At 36.4% G+C, this 15,619-nt stretch overlaps 1 protein-coding gene across 2 annotated transcripts; it reads left to right on the top strand.

Annotated features, from left to right (window-relative positions):
* Positions 1-10,341: 10,341 nt before the first annotated feature.
* Positions 10,342-14,618, top strand: LOC122016944 (pentatricopeptide repeat-containing protein At4g33170-like). 2 transcript variants are annotated; one of them, XM_042574383.1, is made up of 5 exons: positions 10,342-13,299; positions 13,391-13,616; positions 13,890-13,953; positions 14,031-14,091; positions 14,303-14,618. In XM_042574383.1, the coding sequence occupies exon 1, from the start codon at positions 10,379-10,381 to the stop codon at positions 13,271-13,273; it is 2,895 nt and encodes a 964-aa protein (XP_042430317.1). In that variant the 5' UTR covers positions 10,342-10,378; the 3' UTR covers positions 13,274-13,299; positions 13,391-13,616; positions 13,890-13,953; positions 14,031-14,091; positions 14,303-14,618. The 2 variants fall into 2 exon arrangements, with proteins under 2 accessions (XP_042430317.1, XP_042430316.1); XM_042574382.1 differs by having other exon boundaries at positions 13,853-13,953.
* Positions 14,619-15,619: the final 1,001 nt, after the last annotated feature.

Genomic DNA, 15,619 nt, shown 5'->3' with positions numbered 1-15,619 from the left:
CACACAACGTCCGAGGTTAAAAGAGGAATACGGTAGAAGATCAAGAGGTCTTTCTAAAAGGTATAACTAGTATTTTTTCCTTTCCGCATCATACAAGTTATTTTTGGAAATAATACCAAATACAAGAGGCATGCGATTCTAGTATTTCAAATTTGTTTTCGATGTTGTGTTCTTTTATTTATTTTTTCTTTTCCTTGTGATTTGATTGTTCTTTTCGGTTGACCTAAAGTTATTTAAGGAAATTAAATATTAACTTTCCTTAAAAGGCTTTGTCTAGTCGGTGGTGGTTGTTCCCATATCCAAGAAGGTCATATGCCTCGCCACGTCAGTACTGGAAGCCAATTTTAGAAATTAATATTTAATGAAATTAATAACCTAGGTGATTTGGATCGAACGTGTTAAGTTCCGCAGGAGATCCGAGTCTAAACCTAAAAGAACAAATAGATTAAACTTTGGATCAAACGTGTTAAGTTCCGCAGGCGATCTAAGTTTAATTTAAAAGAACACATGGTAGCTAGGAAAAGGTTCAGACCTTTGTACAAAATTTTTGTACAGTGGAACCATTAGGTTTTCCGAGTAGCAACCAACAATTGGTATCAGAGCTAGGGTTTTGCCTCTGTGTATTTGGTATTAGTTTAATTATGCACATGTCATACATAATTTAGGCAGGATAATAGTAGGATGTGCTAACTTTGTGGATGCAGGATCCAACTATTATGTGTGTGATTGGACCCTTGGATATGTCAAGGGCATTTATTGTGTGTGCATGATTGTATTATAAAATACAGCAGGAGCTGTATTTAGTTTTATTAGGATTTTATTTTTTGATCTAGTTACATGTACATTCCTTTTATGAAATATAGGATCGATGGATGTAAATTTTATTTTATGTTCGATCTAGTTTACATGTACATTCCTTCGAGGAATATAGGATCGAAAAATATAAAATTCTATTTATGTCGCAGATCGAATCTTGCAAGGCGTGGAACCTTTTGAGGATCAGAGGCGCAGCGAAACAAGGAGCAAGATGGATGCGACAACTAGACCCGGTGGCGGTGGCCAAAGATGGCAGCAGCTAGGGTTGGCGACACACGGAGGACAACAATAGATAAAAGCCATAATAGTTGAAAATTAGTTTTTCTATTTATTGCTTTTTATGCTGTGTTGTGTATGCTTGTTAGTATGCATGCTAAGTAGACTAGCATAGTCAAAATTCCTCACTTTAAATAACTAAGTGGGAGAGAGATTTATTTTAAATAAATTCCATGGTCTCCATTACTAGTTTATAAGTGATGCAACAAGCTTGCGCGTTGGCTCTGAGTGCCTTCCTCCATATCGGATGAGCTTGTTTGCGGATCACTAGCTTAAACTTCCATTTTGGATGACTATAGGAAGTTAATTAAGAGCGTGTGATCTTCCCCATCGGAAGGGACACAATCTTATTAACGGACTTAGTGCCAAGTAATGGTATACACTTAGGCACGTCTAATAGTATCCTCCCCATCGGAGTCACTGCTATTATTTGTGTGACCGAAGAAAACCAACTATTGATTTGTCAAATAAATAAGTTGACAAGATAATAAAATTAAAAACCCCTCTTACAAATGTTTGATTTTGTATACGTCCACACTATCATGGCATACAAAATTCACGGTGTTTGAGGTAATTTTATTTGTCATAAAGATTTATTGACAAGATAATTAATGGGTAAACCCCTCCTCTTACAAATGTTTAAATTTTGTATACGTCCACACTATCGTGGCATGCAAAATTCACGGTGTTTGAGGTGTTGGTGAATTTAAATAATATTGTTTGAGGAATCAATGTTATTTTAAATTCAAAAGTTTTGACCAAATATTTGATCAAAGAAAGATCAACTATTAATTTTATTCGTCATAAAGTAAAGTTGACGAGATAATAAAATTAATGGATAAAATCTCTTCTTTGATTTTGTATACGTCCACACTATCGTGACATACAAAATTCATGGGGATTTTAAGGAATTGATCTTGACCAAATATTTTTGTGATTCTTAGGATTTAAAATGTTTGTCAATTCCCTAGTAGTTATACTATAGAAAAGACTTAGTAGTCCCGATTGTAATAATTGGAAATAGGACTTGGACATTAAGGTAGTCTGTCTTTTTTTAGAACTAAAGAACAATATAAGTGTATTTAATTCATTAGTTGAAACATGTTTAGTGGTGTTATCTACCAGAACCTGGAGTGTAGATACAGATGCCATTAATCATGTCCGTAATTCATTGCAGGGTTCCAGGAAACCTGACAACTAAATGAAAATAAAAACATCGTCCACATGGGCACTGCTATAAAAGTGGCAGCTGTTGCAGTGGGAGATGTTTATCCTTTAATAGGAATAAAATATGGATTATTAGAAATTGTCTTTATATACTAAGTTTAGAAAGAACCTGATTTCAGTTTCTAAACTATTATAGAATAGATATTGTGTCTATTTTGATAACAAAGCTGTTATCAAGAAAAATAGAGAAGTTATCTATTCTAGTATGTTAGTTGACAATTTATAATCCAATAACTCCCACGATGCAATAAATGGAAATTATAACACATCTTCTAACTTTAAGAGAAAGCAACCTTCGGAAATGAACCAATTATATCTTTGGCATCTAAGGCTAGGTTATATTAACTTGAGTAGGATTCATTGGTAGCTGATGAACTTTTGGGTTCATTAGTAGTGGAAATCTTTCCAACCTGCGAGTCTTACTTGGAAGGAAAAATAACCAAGAAGCTTTTAAGTCTAAGGGGTATGGAGCCAAAGATATGTTGGAATTGGTTCATTCTAATTTGTGTGATCCTATGACTATCCAAACAAGAGGTAGTATCGAATATTTCGTCTATTTTATAGACAACTATTCAAGATACAAATACATTTACTTGATGTGCCGCAAGACTAAGTGTTTTTGATTAGTTCAAAAAGTACAAGGCTGTTGCGGAGAAAAGTCAAAGTAAAAGTATCAAGATACTACGGTGAGATCGTAGTGGCAAGTACCTCTTTGGGAGAATTTAGGAGTCACTTATCAGAAGTAGGGATTCAATCCCAACTAACTGCACCTGGTACACTCCAACAGAATGGTGTAGAAAAAGGAAGGTATAGGACTCTTATAGAAATAAGTAGATTGATGATGAGTTATTTGGAACCAAATTCATTTTAAGGATATACTCTGGAAACGGAAGTGAACATAGTACCTTCCAAAGTCAGAACTTTCTACTCATATAGAATTGCTGAATAAGCGTAAGCCTATTTTGAAGCATATTCGGATTCGGGTAGTCCAGCACATATGCTGAAGAGAGATAATGATAAGTTGGACAGGAATTCACTTGTTTGTAGGTTATCCTAGAGAAATGAAAGTAGGATTATAGTCTTAAAAATCAGAAGGTCATTGTTAACATCAATGACCGATTTTTAGAAAAGGACTATGTAATAAATCACGTGCCCATAAGTAAATTTGTTCTTAAGGAAATAATAAAGGACATGTCTAACCTAGTACCAACTGTACAAGATGAAATATCACAAGAAACTGCAACACGTATCACAAATGATACACAATTGCAGAAAGTGCCTCGTCGTAGTGGGAGTGTTGTTAGGCAACCTAAAAAGATTCATGTTTTGGGAGAGTGTTTGGACTCGATCCCTGGAGGACATGAACCTGATCTCCGGACATATGACGAAGCACTCCAAGATAAAGATGCAGCATCTTGGCAAAGAGTAATGAATAACAGAATTAGAATATATGTATTCTAATAAAATCTGGAAGCTTGTAGAACCACCAAATGGTGTAAAAGCCTTTGGGTATAAAACAGTCTATAATAGGAAAAGAGGGATAGACAGGAAGGTAGAAACTTTCAAAGCAAGGCTTGATTAAAAAGGAAACTTTTTCATTGGTAGTCATGCTTAAGTCTATCTGGATTCTTTTATCTATTTGGCAACTGGATGTCAAGACAGCATTCCTTAATGGAAGTCTTGAAGAAAGCATCCATATAAAGCAACCAGAAGGGTTCATTGCAAAGGGCTAAGAGCATCTTGTGTGCAAGCTCAATCAGTCTATGGACTAAGACAAAGCTTCAAAGGTCTTGGAACATCCGATTTATCAAAGTTATCCAGACCTATGGATTTATTTAGTAACCGGATAAGTCTTGTGTATACAAAAGGTGTGATGAAAACGTGGTGGTATTTCTTGTACTATACGTAGATTACATTTTTGATAGTTGGAAATAATATCAAGGTGTTATCGGAAGTAAGGGTATCGTTGTCTAAGCAATTCGTTATAAAGGACTTAGGAAAATAAGTACATATTCTTGGGAACAATGTTCGCAAGAAAAGAATGTTGTGCTTATCTCAAGCTTTATATAACAAGCTCGTTTTAGCATGCAAAACTCCAAGAAAGGTTTTCTACCTTTTAAGCATGGAGTGTCTTTATCTAAAGAGATGTCTCCGATGACATCAAAGGAGATTGAGGACATGTAGTCAGTTCTTTATGCTTCGAAAGTTAGACAGCCTAATGTATGCTATACACGAGATCAGAAATCTGTTTTGCCAAGGGCATAGTCAACAGATATCAAAGTAACCCTAGACAAGGACATTGGACTGCAGTAAAGCATATATTAAAGTACCTTAGAGGCACTAGAGATTATATGCTAGCTTACAAGGTAGTTAATTTGGTCCCTGTGGGTTGCACGAATTTTGACTTCCAATTAGATAGGGACAATAATAAGTCAACCTCGGGGTTTTGTGTTTACTTTAGGAGGAAAAGTCATAACTATGGAAGAGTGATAAGCATAGGTGTTTTTCTGGACTCCACCATAGAAGCTGAGTATATGGCAAGCCTTTGAGGTAGCCATAAAAGCTAAATGACTCAATAACCTCAAGATGGACTTAGATATGATTTCTGGTTTGTCCAAAGATTATTACAATTCATTGTAATTATATTGGTGCAGTAACAAACTCGAAGAAACCATAAGTCTATAAGGCAGGTAAACACAATAGAGCGCAAGTACCACCCAATACGAGAAATCGTATAAACGAGGAGAAGTTGTTGCTGCCTAGATTACATTAGATGATGACCAATAGATCTTTTCACTAAGGCCTTTAAGGCAAGAACTTTTGATGAGCATGTTGAAGAGTTGGGAATCAGATGTATGGCAGCAGATATAACAGCTTAGTCTTTTAGTATAAGTGGGAGATTGTTAGGATGTATACTAAAAGCCTAGCTTTTGGTATAAACATTTATCTAGAAATAAGAATCACATTGGTCAAATGTCTACATTTATGATAAATGTAATTGTTCAATTAATTTATATTGTAGATAACATGGTGTGTGGTGTCACACACAGAAGATCATGTTATCGGTTCCTTATAAATTATAAACAGTAGCTCACGACCAAGATGGAAAGGAACAAACCATTGGAAGGTCGTAGTGTAATTAGGTATTAGTTTATCTTAACTATATAATTACACTAGTACACTTAGAGTGTATTGAGTAGGACCATTTGAGGTCGTTTCTTTTATACTGACTTTATAAAGGAATAAAGACCTCAGTTATTATGGAAGTGTGTGCTCTTAATCCTAATATAATAACAAGCACATATATTTGATATTTATTTCTTTAATTTATCAATGGGTGAGATTTAGTTCGATAAATCAATAAGCCCGATAAGTTGGGAAATGATATCACTTATAGTGTGTGTTGTTGATTATAGAAGAAAACTGTGTCTTAGTGATCTAGGTTGAGAATGTCCCCAAGAGGAGCTCATAAGGATTGTCATGTTAAACCCTGCAGGTGGACTTAGTCCGACATTACGATGAAGTTGAGTGGTACTACTCTTGGAGCTAGATATTAATTAAGTGAGTTGTCAATAACTTACTTAATTAGTGGACATTCGACATCTTAAACACAGGGAGACTAACACACTCATAATAAGAAGGAGCCCAAAGTATAATTTGGAATTGGTGCGGTAGTTCAATAATAGTTCTCTAGTGGAATGAATTATTACTGATAAAATTAAGTTGTGTGTTCGGGGCGAACACGGGATGCTTAATTTTATCGGGAGACCAAAATCAATTCCTCCTCTCGGTCCCTATCGTAGCCTCTTAATTATAGAGTACTATACCCACCTATACCCACCTTCTTACCCATCCCATAGGGGCCGGCCAAGCTAGCTCGGAGACCAAGCTAGGGCCGGCCAAAGTTTGGTTCATGGGTGCTTCAAGGTGGCCGACCCTAGCTTGGGTTCAAGCTTGGTGTGGCCGGCCCAAATTTAAAGGATTTTTATTTTTTAAATTTTTCTTATGTGGATAACATGATTTAAAAGAGAGTTTAAAAATTTAAATCTTTTCTTTTATAAGATTCTACAAAAGATTAAGAGAATAGCTAAATCTCTTTCCTTATTTGTAGATTAAAAGATTGATTTTAATTTTGGTAAAAACATTCTTATTAATCATGTTTATTATTTAAAAGAAAGTTTAAAAATTAAAAATTCTCTTTTATTAGTTTCTACAAAAGATTAAGAAAAGATTTAATATCTTTCCTTACTTGTAGATTAAAAGAGATTTTAATTTTTAGAGATAACTTTTTTTTTATCCACATGTTAAAAGAAATATTTTAATTTATAAAATTTCCTTTTTATTAACCAATCATGAAGGGAAAAATTATTGGAGAAATTTTTTAAAAATTTCCGGAAGCAAATAAGGAAGTTTTAATTTGTGTTTAAAATTTTATTTGCTTGGAAATTTTATGGTGTGGCCGGCCATTGTAAATTGAAAAGAAAAATTGTTTTTAATTAAATAAATTTTCCTTTTCAATGGCAAAAGAATTAAGGAAGTTTTTATTAAATTTTCCTTATTTACCAAGACCAAGGATTATAAAAGAAGGGGTAGAGAAGACTTTATAGTGAACAACTCTATTCTATTTTCTCCCTCTTTTTCTTCCTTGGTGTGGCCGGCCATCCTCTCCTCCTCTCTTCTCTTTGATGGCCGAACCTCATCCTTCTTGTGGAGATTCATATGGTGGCCGGATCAAGTTTAGAGAAGAAGAAGAAGAAGGAGAGAAAGAAAGTTTTGTTTCTAGCATCCCTTGGAGCATAGTGGTGGTGGTCGAACCTCTTCATCCTAGGAGAAGTTTTGATGGCCGAAACTTGTAAGGAAGAAGAAGGTGCTTGGTGGTTCTCATCTCGGAAGATCATTGCCCACACAACGTCCGAGGTTAGAAGAGGAATACGGTAGAAGATCAAGAGGTCTTTCTAAAAGGTATAACTAGTATTTTTCCTTTCCGCATCATACTAGTTATTTTTGGAAATAATACCAAATACAAGAGGCATGCGATTCTAGTATTTCAAATTTATTTTCGATGTTGTGTTCTTTTATTTATTTTTTCTTTTCCTTGTGATTTGATTGTTCTTTTCGGTTGACCTAAAGTTATTTAAGGAAATTAAATATTAACTTTCCTTAAAAGGCTTTGTCTAGTCGGTGGTGGTTGTTCCCATATCCAAGAAGGTCATGTGCCTCGTCACGTCAGTACTGGAAGTCAATTTTGGAAATTAATATTTAATGAAATTAATAACCTAGGTGATTTGGATCGAACGTGTTAAGTTCCGCAGGAGATCCGAGTCTAAACCTAAAAGAACAAATAGATTAAACTTTGGATCAAACGTGTTAAGTTCCGCAGGCGATCCAAGTTTAATTTAAAAGAACACATGGTAGCTAGGAAAAGGTTCAGACCTTTGTACAAAATTTTTGTACAGTAGAACCATTAGGTTTTCCGAGTAGCAACCAACAGGAAGATCATGATGGCAGATCATATGAGCGGGTAGAGCGGCTGATCGGGTTGAGCGATCGAGTGGCAAGGTAGCGAGTCGCAGATCAGACCGAGTCACTGATCGGGTAAATAGGTCGACCGGATAGGGCAGTCGAGTGGGCTCAGAGGCCGAGTGTTCGGTCGGGCAGAGAAACCGAGCGGGTAGTGTGGCCGAGTCGCCAAGCGAGCAGAGAAATCAAGTGGTCGATCAGGCTGAGTGGCCGACAAGCAAAACAGCCGATTGGGTAGTGCGGTCGTGCAAGAAAATCAATCGAGTGAGTAGAGAGGCCGACCGAGTGAGAGGCCGAACGAACGAAGGCGCTGAGCAAGCATGTGACCGGACAGGCCTGCACCCATGCGGACGAAGAGGCTGAGCGAGTGAGCGGCCGAGAGAATAAGCAACCGAGCGGCCGGACGGGTCTGCAGGTGAGTGGATGAAGAAACCGAGTGAGTGAGTGATCGAGCGAATAATCGGCCGAGCGAATGAGCGGCTGAGCGAGCGAGCGAGTCGAGGCTTGCGATGATGCAGTTTCCATGAAACAGATTCGCCCACCTCCGGTTGTGCTTCGAGATTTTCTTAGATCGTCTGTTTCCCATGATACAACAATTAACCGTGATGAGCACCAAGCACTGGTGGTCACGGCGAACTGAGAAGTACTCGACTGCTACCACGGGTAATCCGCCAAGCAAGAGATGCACCATAGAGGAGGAGGGGAACGGAGATGGAGAGCTTCTACTTATGTGTATGTCAGTCCTTTACCGATGATCACGACCTCCTTATATATATAGGAGCTCAGATTAATGACAATTTTAATGATCGATTTAATTATCATTACTCGTCGAGCTACGAAATGTCAATGTTTCACTTGGTTGTTTAAATTCTGCATTAATCTTAATTTAATGTATCTGTTACACACTTAAATGAGTAGCAAAAAGAGTTACGTGACAAAATATTAATTATTCCACTTAGATAAATTTTGCCTCGACCGATCCGGCATTCGGCATACACAGGTCATTAGCAAACAAGTCAGCTTAGTTCAGTTCAATCCGGGTCCTAAATTTACACGTCCTACATACTCATGTTTGAGAGAAACTTTTCTCGTATATTTATTCACATCACAATATATATGAATCAATATAAATCAATTAATATATCTTCAAACATCTAATATAAAATTAAAGTTCATTCACAATATAGTATACTTTTGCACTTTTTTTTATTCACGCATATTTAATTATTTTGTTTTAAACCATTACTCATTTATTTACTTTTTCTAAAAAAAATAAAAAATAAATAATAAGATATTTCTTTTACTTTTTATTAAAAACTACATTATGTATGTAATTGTCCGTGAACTTTTTTTTATGTGCATTATTTGTACTCATATTCTAGTGATTGTTACAACTTTTCTCGTATTATTTAATGGTAAGAGTAAAATTAGAAATTTGACTGATTTCTGTTGGATACTTTCAAGGAACATCAATCGTATTAACCTTCATTATTTAATAAAATTGTACTCTCGAGATGATGTAATAGTTGACACATAAAATTTTATCATCATAAGATTTAGGATTCAAACCTCGATAAAATCAAGATAAATATCTTTCTTATATATTAGTCACTATTCTAAAAATTAGTAGTCGTCTATGATTTTATTTCCTCTATGTTAATCTTAGGACAGATTGGCGGGGATGTTAGGGATGAATACATTCACCCTAGGATTGGCGGCATTCACCCTAGGATTGACGAGGATGTTGAGAACGAATACATTCATCTTTTATCACCATTATAATATTTATACCAAACACCGACAATTCAATAACTTATTTCCATTGTAATTAATCCCTCAATCAAACTTATTATCAATTAAGTAATCTATACCAAGCGCCCTTAAGGGATTTAGACAGCGCGTTAGATATAGCCGGAAGCTTCAAACATATAATTAGCGTTCATCCAAATATATTTAAAAAAACAAATTTATTAAATATATATAAACCGTCAACCCAATAATTGATTTGAAAGGCTTTAAGACGGACTTCACATAGGCTTAAGAATATCGATCATTTAGATCTGTGATTTAGTTTAATTAGTTAAATCAATATATTAATTTTTAAATTTAAAATAGAATTGAATTAATTAATATTTTAAAAATAAATAAATAAATTTCTAAATTAATAGAATCAAACTTTCATTTTTAGTTAGTTTCATTGGTTAATTACGGATATTTTATTCAGCTCTACTTTTTTTTTTAAAAAAAAAAATCAAATCTATTTGTTTGACACCAATTGAGTTAATAAATTAGTATAATTTAACAGGAAGCTACTGAGTAAATTGAAGGCAGAAAAAATCATTAACAAACTGTGAATATTTTCTTTTATAAAAGAAAATAAAGTATAAAAAATAAAATTAAAAAAGATTTGTTATTTTTAAAAGGGCAAAAATAAATAAATTCTTCTTTTTAGTTTTTCTTTCGTTAAAATAAACTATATTTCCAATTTTTTCTCCTGAGCCTAAATTAAATTACGTAGACTGTTTACATATGAGTACTCATGACGAACCCAACTTTTGCACGAGCCACCTTCTTCTCCGTCTCCCTACTGCCCGCTCTCCGCTCCGCCGCCACCTCCGCCGACGTCCGTCTCCTTCGGCGCGTCCATGCGTCCATCATCACTTCCGGCGCTTCCGCGGACCGGTTCGTCGTCAACAACCTCATAACTGTGTACTCCAAATGTGGCTCCCTCTCCTTGGCCCGTCGCCTGTTCGATCAAACGCCCCACCGGGACTCCGTCACCTGGAACTCTCTCCTCTCCGCTTACGCCCTCCACGGCCATTCCTCCGATGCCTTTCGCCTCTTCCACCTCCTCCTCTGCTCTCCCTCCGTGCCCCCCACCCACCTAACCTTCACTCCCCTTTTCAAGCTCTGCTCGGCTTCCTCTGATCTCATCCCCACAGCGCAAGCACTTCATTCCATGGTCATCAAGATTGGTCTCGCTTCTGATGAGATGGTGTCCAGTGCTTTGGTAAATATATACTCCAAGTATGGTTTTTTACGAGAGGCTCGTTATATATTTGATAAAATGGAAGAACGGGATGTGGTGTTGTGGAACATCATGATCAAGAGTTACAATCAATTGGGTCTTGTCCAAGAAGCCTGCTTTTTGTTCGCCGAGTTACATCGAAGTGAAGTCTTGCGTCCTGATGATAACACTGTTCGGTGCATTCTTCTGGTTCAGAGATCAGATGAACTATTTGAGCAAATTCAGGCATATGGTATTAAGATATGTTTCTTGGAAGACTTTTATGATGTCTTAAGTCGGAACAAGTTAAGTTCTGACCTTGTCAAGGCTGGAGATTATCTTACAGTTCTGAAGAACTTTATAGAGATGGCCAGGTTGAATTTAAATTATGACAATGTGACATTCGTGATTGTACTGAGTGCCGTTGCTAATGGAGAGCATTTTGAAGTAGCTGAACAGTTACACGGATTGATCAAGAAGTTGGGGATGTGTTCAGATGTTTCTGTATCAAATAGTATTTTAAACATTTATGCTAAAATGGGTAGCTTGAATCGTGCAAGGCAGATATTTGAGGAGATGGAAGAGTTGGACTTGGTTTCATGGAACACGATGATATCGGTGCTTGCACAGAATTTCAGGGAGGTAGAATCTGTTGAACTTTTCATAGAAATGTTAAGTCTTGGATTGCTTCCTGATCAGTTTACTTTAGCAAGTATTCTTAGAGCTTGCTCGGGGATTACCATAAGTAGTTCCTTGCATGAACAAATTCATGGTTTTTTGCTAAAGCAAGGCCAGATTAATGACATCTTTGTATTGACTGCATTAGTTGATGCACATGCTAAGAGGGGCAGGGTGGAAGAAGCAGAGATCCTCTTTAGAGGGATGGATTCATTTGATCTGACTTTTTGTAATGCCCTACTTGCGGGTTATGTGGCAAATAATAATTCTAGAAAAGCTTTAGACTTATTCCGTTTAACAATAAAAGCCTGTGAAAGACCAAATGATTTCACTTTAGCAACTGTTCTCAAAGGTTGCAGTAAATTAGTTGCTCTCAAACAAGGACAGCAAGTCCATGCATTTGCAATAAAACTTGGTTTTGTTTCAGATATGTGTGTCAGCAGTGGGATACTAGACATGTATGTTAAATGTGGCCATGTCAATGATGCAACTTCAGTCTTCGGTGACATCTCTACACCAGATGATGTTGCTTGGACTGCAATGATCTCTGGATGCGTGGAGAATGGAGATGAGGAGTATGCCCTTAATTTGTACCACCAAATGAGGCAGTCTGGGGTCAGGCCTGATGAATATACTTTGGCCTCACTAATTAAGGCTTGCTCTTGCTTGGCTGCATTAGGTCTAGGAAAGCAAATACATGGAAATGTTATCAAGTTTGGTCGTTCAGCTGACCCTTTTGTAGGGACTACTGTGTTGGATATGTATGCAAAATGTGGAAACATCGAGGATTCGTTGTGTCTATTCGAGAGGATGATCCCCACAAATATAGCCTCCTGGAATGTTCTGTTACTTGGTCTTGCTCAACATGGTAAAGGAAAAGAGGCTCTTAACCTTTTCAAGCATATGATATTGCAGGGCTTGCAACCTGACAAGATCACACTTTTAGGTGTCCTCTCGGCTTGTAGTCATTCAGGGTTGGTCTCTGAGGCTTATGGATACTTTAACTCCATGCGTAAAGATTATTGCATAGAGCCTGAAGTAGAGCACTATTCTTGCCTCGTGGATGCCCTTGGTCGTGCAGGTCTTCTTCAGGATGCAGAAGAGATAATGGAAACAATGCCTTTCAATGCTTCAGCACCCATGTATAGAGCACTGCTTGGTGCTTGCAGGATTCAAGGAAACATGGATATTGGACAAAGGATCGCAACTAGGCTTTTGGAGCTTGAACCACTTGATTCTTCTGCATATATTCTTCTTTCAAATATATATGCTTCTGTAAATAGATGGAATGATGTAAACGAAGCCAGAAAAACTATGTCAAACATGAACATCAAAAAGGATCCCGGCTCTAGCTGGATCGAGGTGAAGAGCAAGATCCATTTGTTTGTAGCAGATGATGTATCTCATCCTGAAATAGCTGCAATATACCAGGAGCTAGAAGATTTGATCAGAAGAATCAAAGACAAGGGTTATATCCCTGATACCCACTGTGTGCTTTTAGATGTGCTGGAAGAAGAGAAGGAGCGAACACTTTACTACCACAGCGAGAAACTTGCAATTGTTTATGGTCTTATAAGTACCCCAGCATCATCAAGAATTCTAGTGATAAAAAATCTTCGGGTTTGCGGGGATTGTCATAATGCAATCAAATATATATCGAATGTTGCAACAAGGGAAATTGTGTTAAGAGATGCGAGCCGGTTTCATCTCTTTAAAGATGGAGCATGTACTTGTGGAGACTATTGGTGACCATCATTTTTTTTCTTTCTTGAAAGGTGCCCTCGTCTGTCCTTGCACATTAGTTTTAAATTGAGCTTATGAATGTCTCTTTCTTTGATAATGACATGAAGTTTAACCAAATGACAGATGGAATGAACAGCATGCATGAAGCACAAACAAGATCACTTAATTATTTGAAGCTCGCATGGAGTTGGGGCTGACTTGTAAATAGTTGGGTTGCAACTGTTGCTGCTGCTGATGGTGGAGTCGGGGCTGATTCTTTGCCATGACATACATACTATTCTCTCAGTCCATATTTCTGAAGATACGAGAGAAGGGAAGAAAGACGGATATAAAATGAAGAGAAAGAAAGGTAAGAAAATATAAAAAAGACACAAATACCTTCACCCTTTTCCTTGAATCACTTCTCGTGAACGACCCAAATCCTCCATCTGCCAACTAGAGTTTCTTCAGTTCACAATTTTATTGCTTTACAACTTGACTAAAGGATTAGCATAACAATCAAGTAATATTTTCTGAAGATTGTTGGCATTACAGTTATCTCAAATGTGCTATTTGAGATCATAGTTAACATTTTCTCTTGTTCAGCTGATAGAAATGCATGTATCTTGGTTGACCACCACAGATATTCATCATACCTTACAGGCCAATGCAAAGGGAAGATGAGGGTGGCACAAAATTTGCTTGAGGTAAGCATGGAAGTGGATTAAATGACCTCCACAAAGGATATGACCTCAAACACTAAGCTGTTACTTGATGCTTGCAGGTGTATCTAAGGAACCCTGAACTGATGTAGTGATCACTGAATACCACCCAATTCTTTTGAAGTAAGTGCCAAAAAGGATAATTGAATTTGTATGCAGTGATCACCGCATATCACTGGAACAAGTTTAGGGTACTATAATAATATATTGGAAGCAGACTTGATTTTTAAATATTGAATGGTTGCTCCATATTGTTCCTTTTCAGTTGGCACTTTCGTTGCATTTTAAAACTCAGCTAATAACCTTGATTGATATTCATTAATTTTATCATCAGTGCCAGTGGAGGGGCCTCGAATCTGAGCATGCCAAAACTCCAGCTGCAGTCGAGAGATACACCGTGATCCAATGGAAGATGTGGCGGAGCAACAACAGCCTTCAGTCATTTGAGGTGCAAGGATTTGAGGACTTGGGCTTCATCGATAGATTTAGACTTGGCATTGATAGAAGAAGAGTTAATGGTGATGGAATAGAACAGTTTGTTTCTTATCTTTGTTGCACCGATGATCTTGTTGGATGACTGAAGAAGTTTATACTAAATAAACATTAGGTTAACTGGTTCGATACTATAAAATTCTCGACTTCACAGTTTGAGTTGAAGATCACTGAACTAATCCATGGTTTGCTTGAAAGAAACTTCCAATATTCACTCATTTATCTATCTATAGTATCGTTCTAATTTTATTGGATATCTCCAAGGGTATCTCCAATGATTAAATCTTTAAATGAGACTTTTTTAGCCCCCAATGTGTCATATAATGTCATGTCAAAAATAAAAAATTTACTATTCTCTTTACAATAAAATAAATCTTTTTACAATTTTTTTATGGACCCTATATTAAAAATCATATAACTCTCTACATTATAAATCACAAATCAAAATGCAGCATTATTTTATCATTAATTATAATTTCTATATTCAAGAGAAAAAAACAGGTTTAAGTTTTAATACTCCTCCTGACTACAAATTTCAAACCTCATATTTGCAATAGTTCAAATTTTTTATTAAGATTTTCTGATTTTACAAATGTCTCACAAAGTTTGCATTGGAGATGTCCTAACAAGAGGTTAGTCTCTAGTTGGGACAAGTGAAGTAAAATTTTGATAAACTTTATGGGGAAAGTGAAATTTTTGATCAACTTTAGGGTGCAAGTGAAATCTGCTGCATGTCAAACATTCTTAGTAAAAAGTCTATTAATTGCGTGTGGTGTTCGAATAACTAGTGATGTTGGGCATGCCGCATTAAGACTTAGAAGTCACCTTACTTTAATTTACTTGGTGTGTGAGATATAAAGTCTGACCATATATCTCATGATTAGTTGACTCGTAGATACCTAATAATAATAATAATAATAATAATAATAATAATAATAAGCTTATCAATTACCTTCAACGGCATAATACAGTGGTAAAATAATGAGACTCTTTTTCAGGATATTCACAGTCGGAGCTCTCACTATCTACATGGCCCCTATGTGACAAACGAGAAGGACCTTCCTTCCATAATGGGAAGGGAGTTCCTTGGATTAAATGAAGCGGCTCCACAGTTATGGAGCCGTTTTTAAAATATATATATATATTAAAATATTTTTTA

The sequence above is a fragment of the Zingiber officinale genome, chromosome 8B (assembly GCF_018446385.1).
Source record: "Zingiber officinale cultivar Zhangliang chromosome 8B, Zo_v1.1, whole genome shotgun sequence".
In the NCBI taxonomy this organism is placed as follows: domain Eukaryota; kingdom Viridiplantae; phylum Streptophyta; class Magnoliopsida; order Zingiberales; family Zingiberaceae; genus Zingiber; species Zingiber officinale.
The sequence above is the reverse complement of the archived record's forward strand: the minus strand, read 5'-3'. Positions and strand labels throughout refer to the sequence as shown.

Bases quoted from the DNA above. Each gene is read 5' to 3' on its own strand.
- LOC122016944 (XM_042574383.1), top strand. From the start codon at position 10,379: ATGACGAACCCAACTTTTGCACGAGCCACCTTCTTCTCCGTCTCCCTA.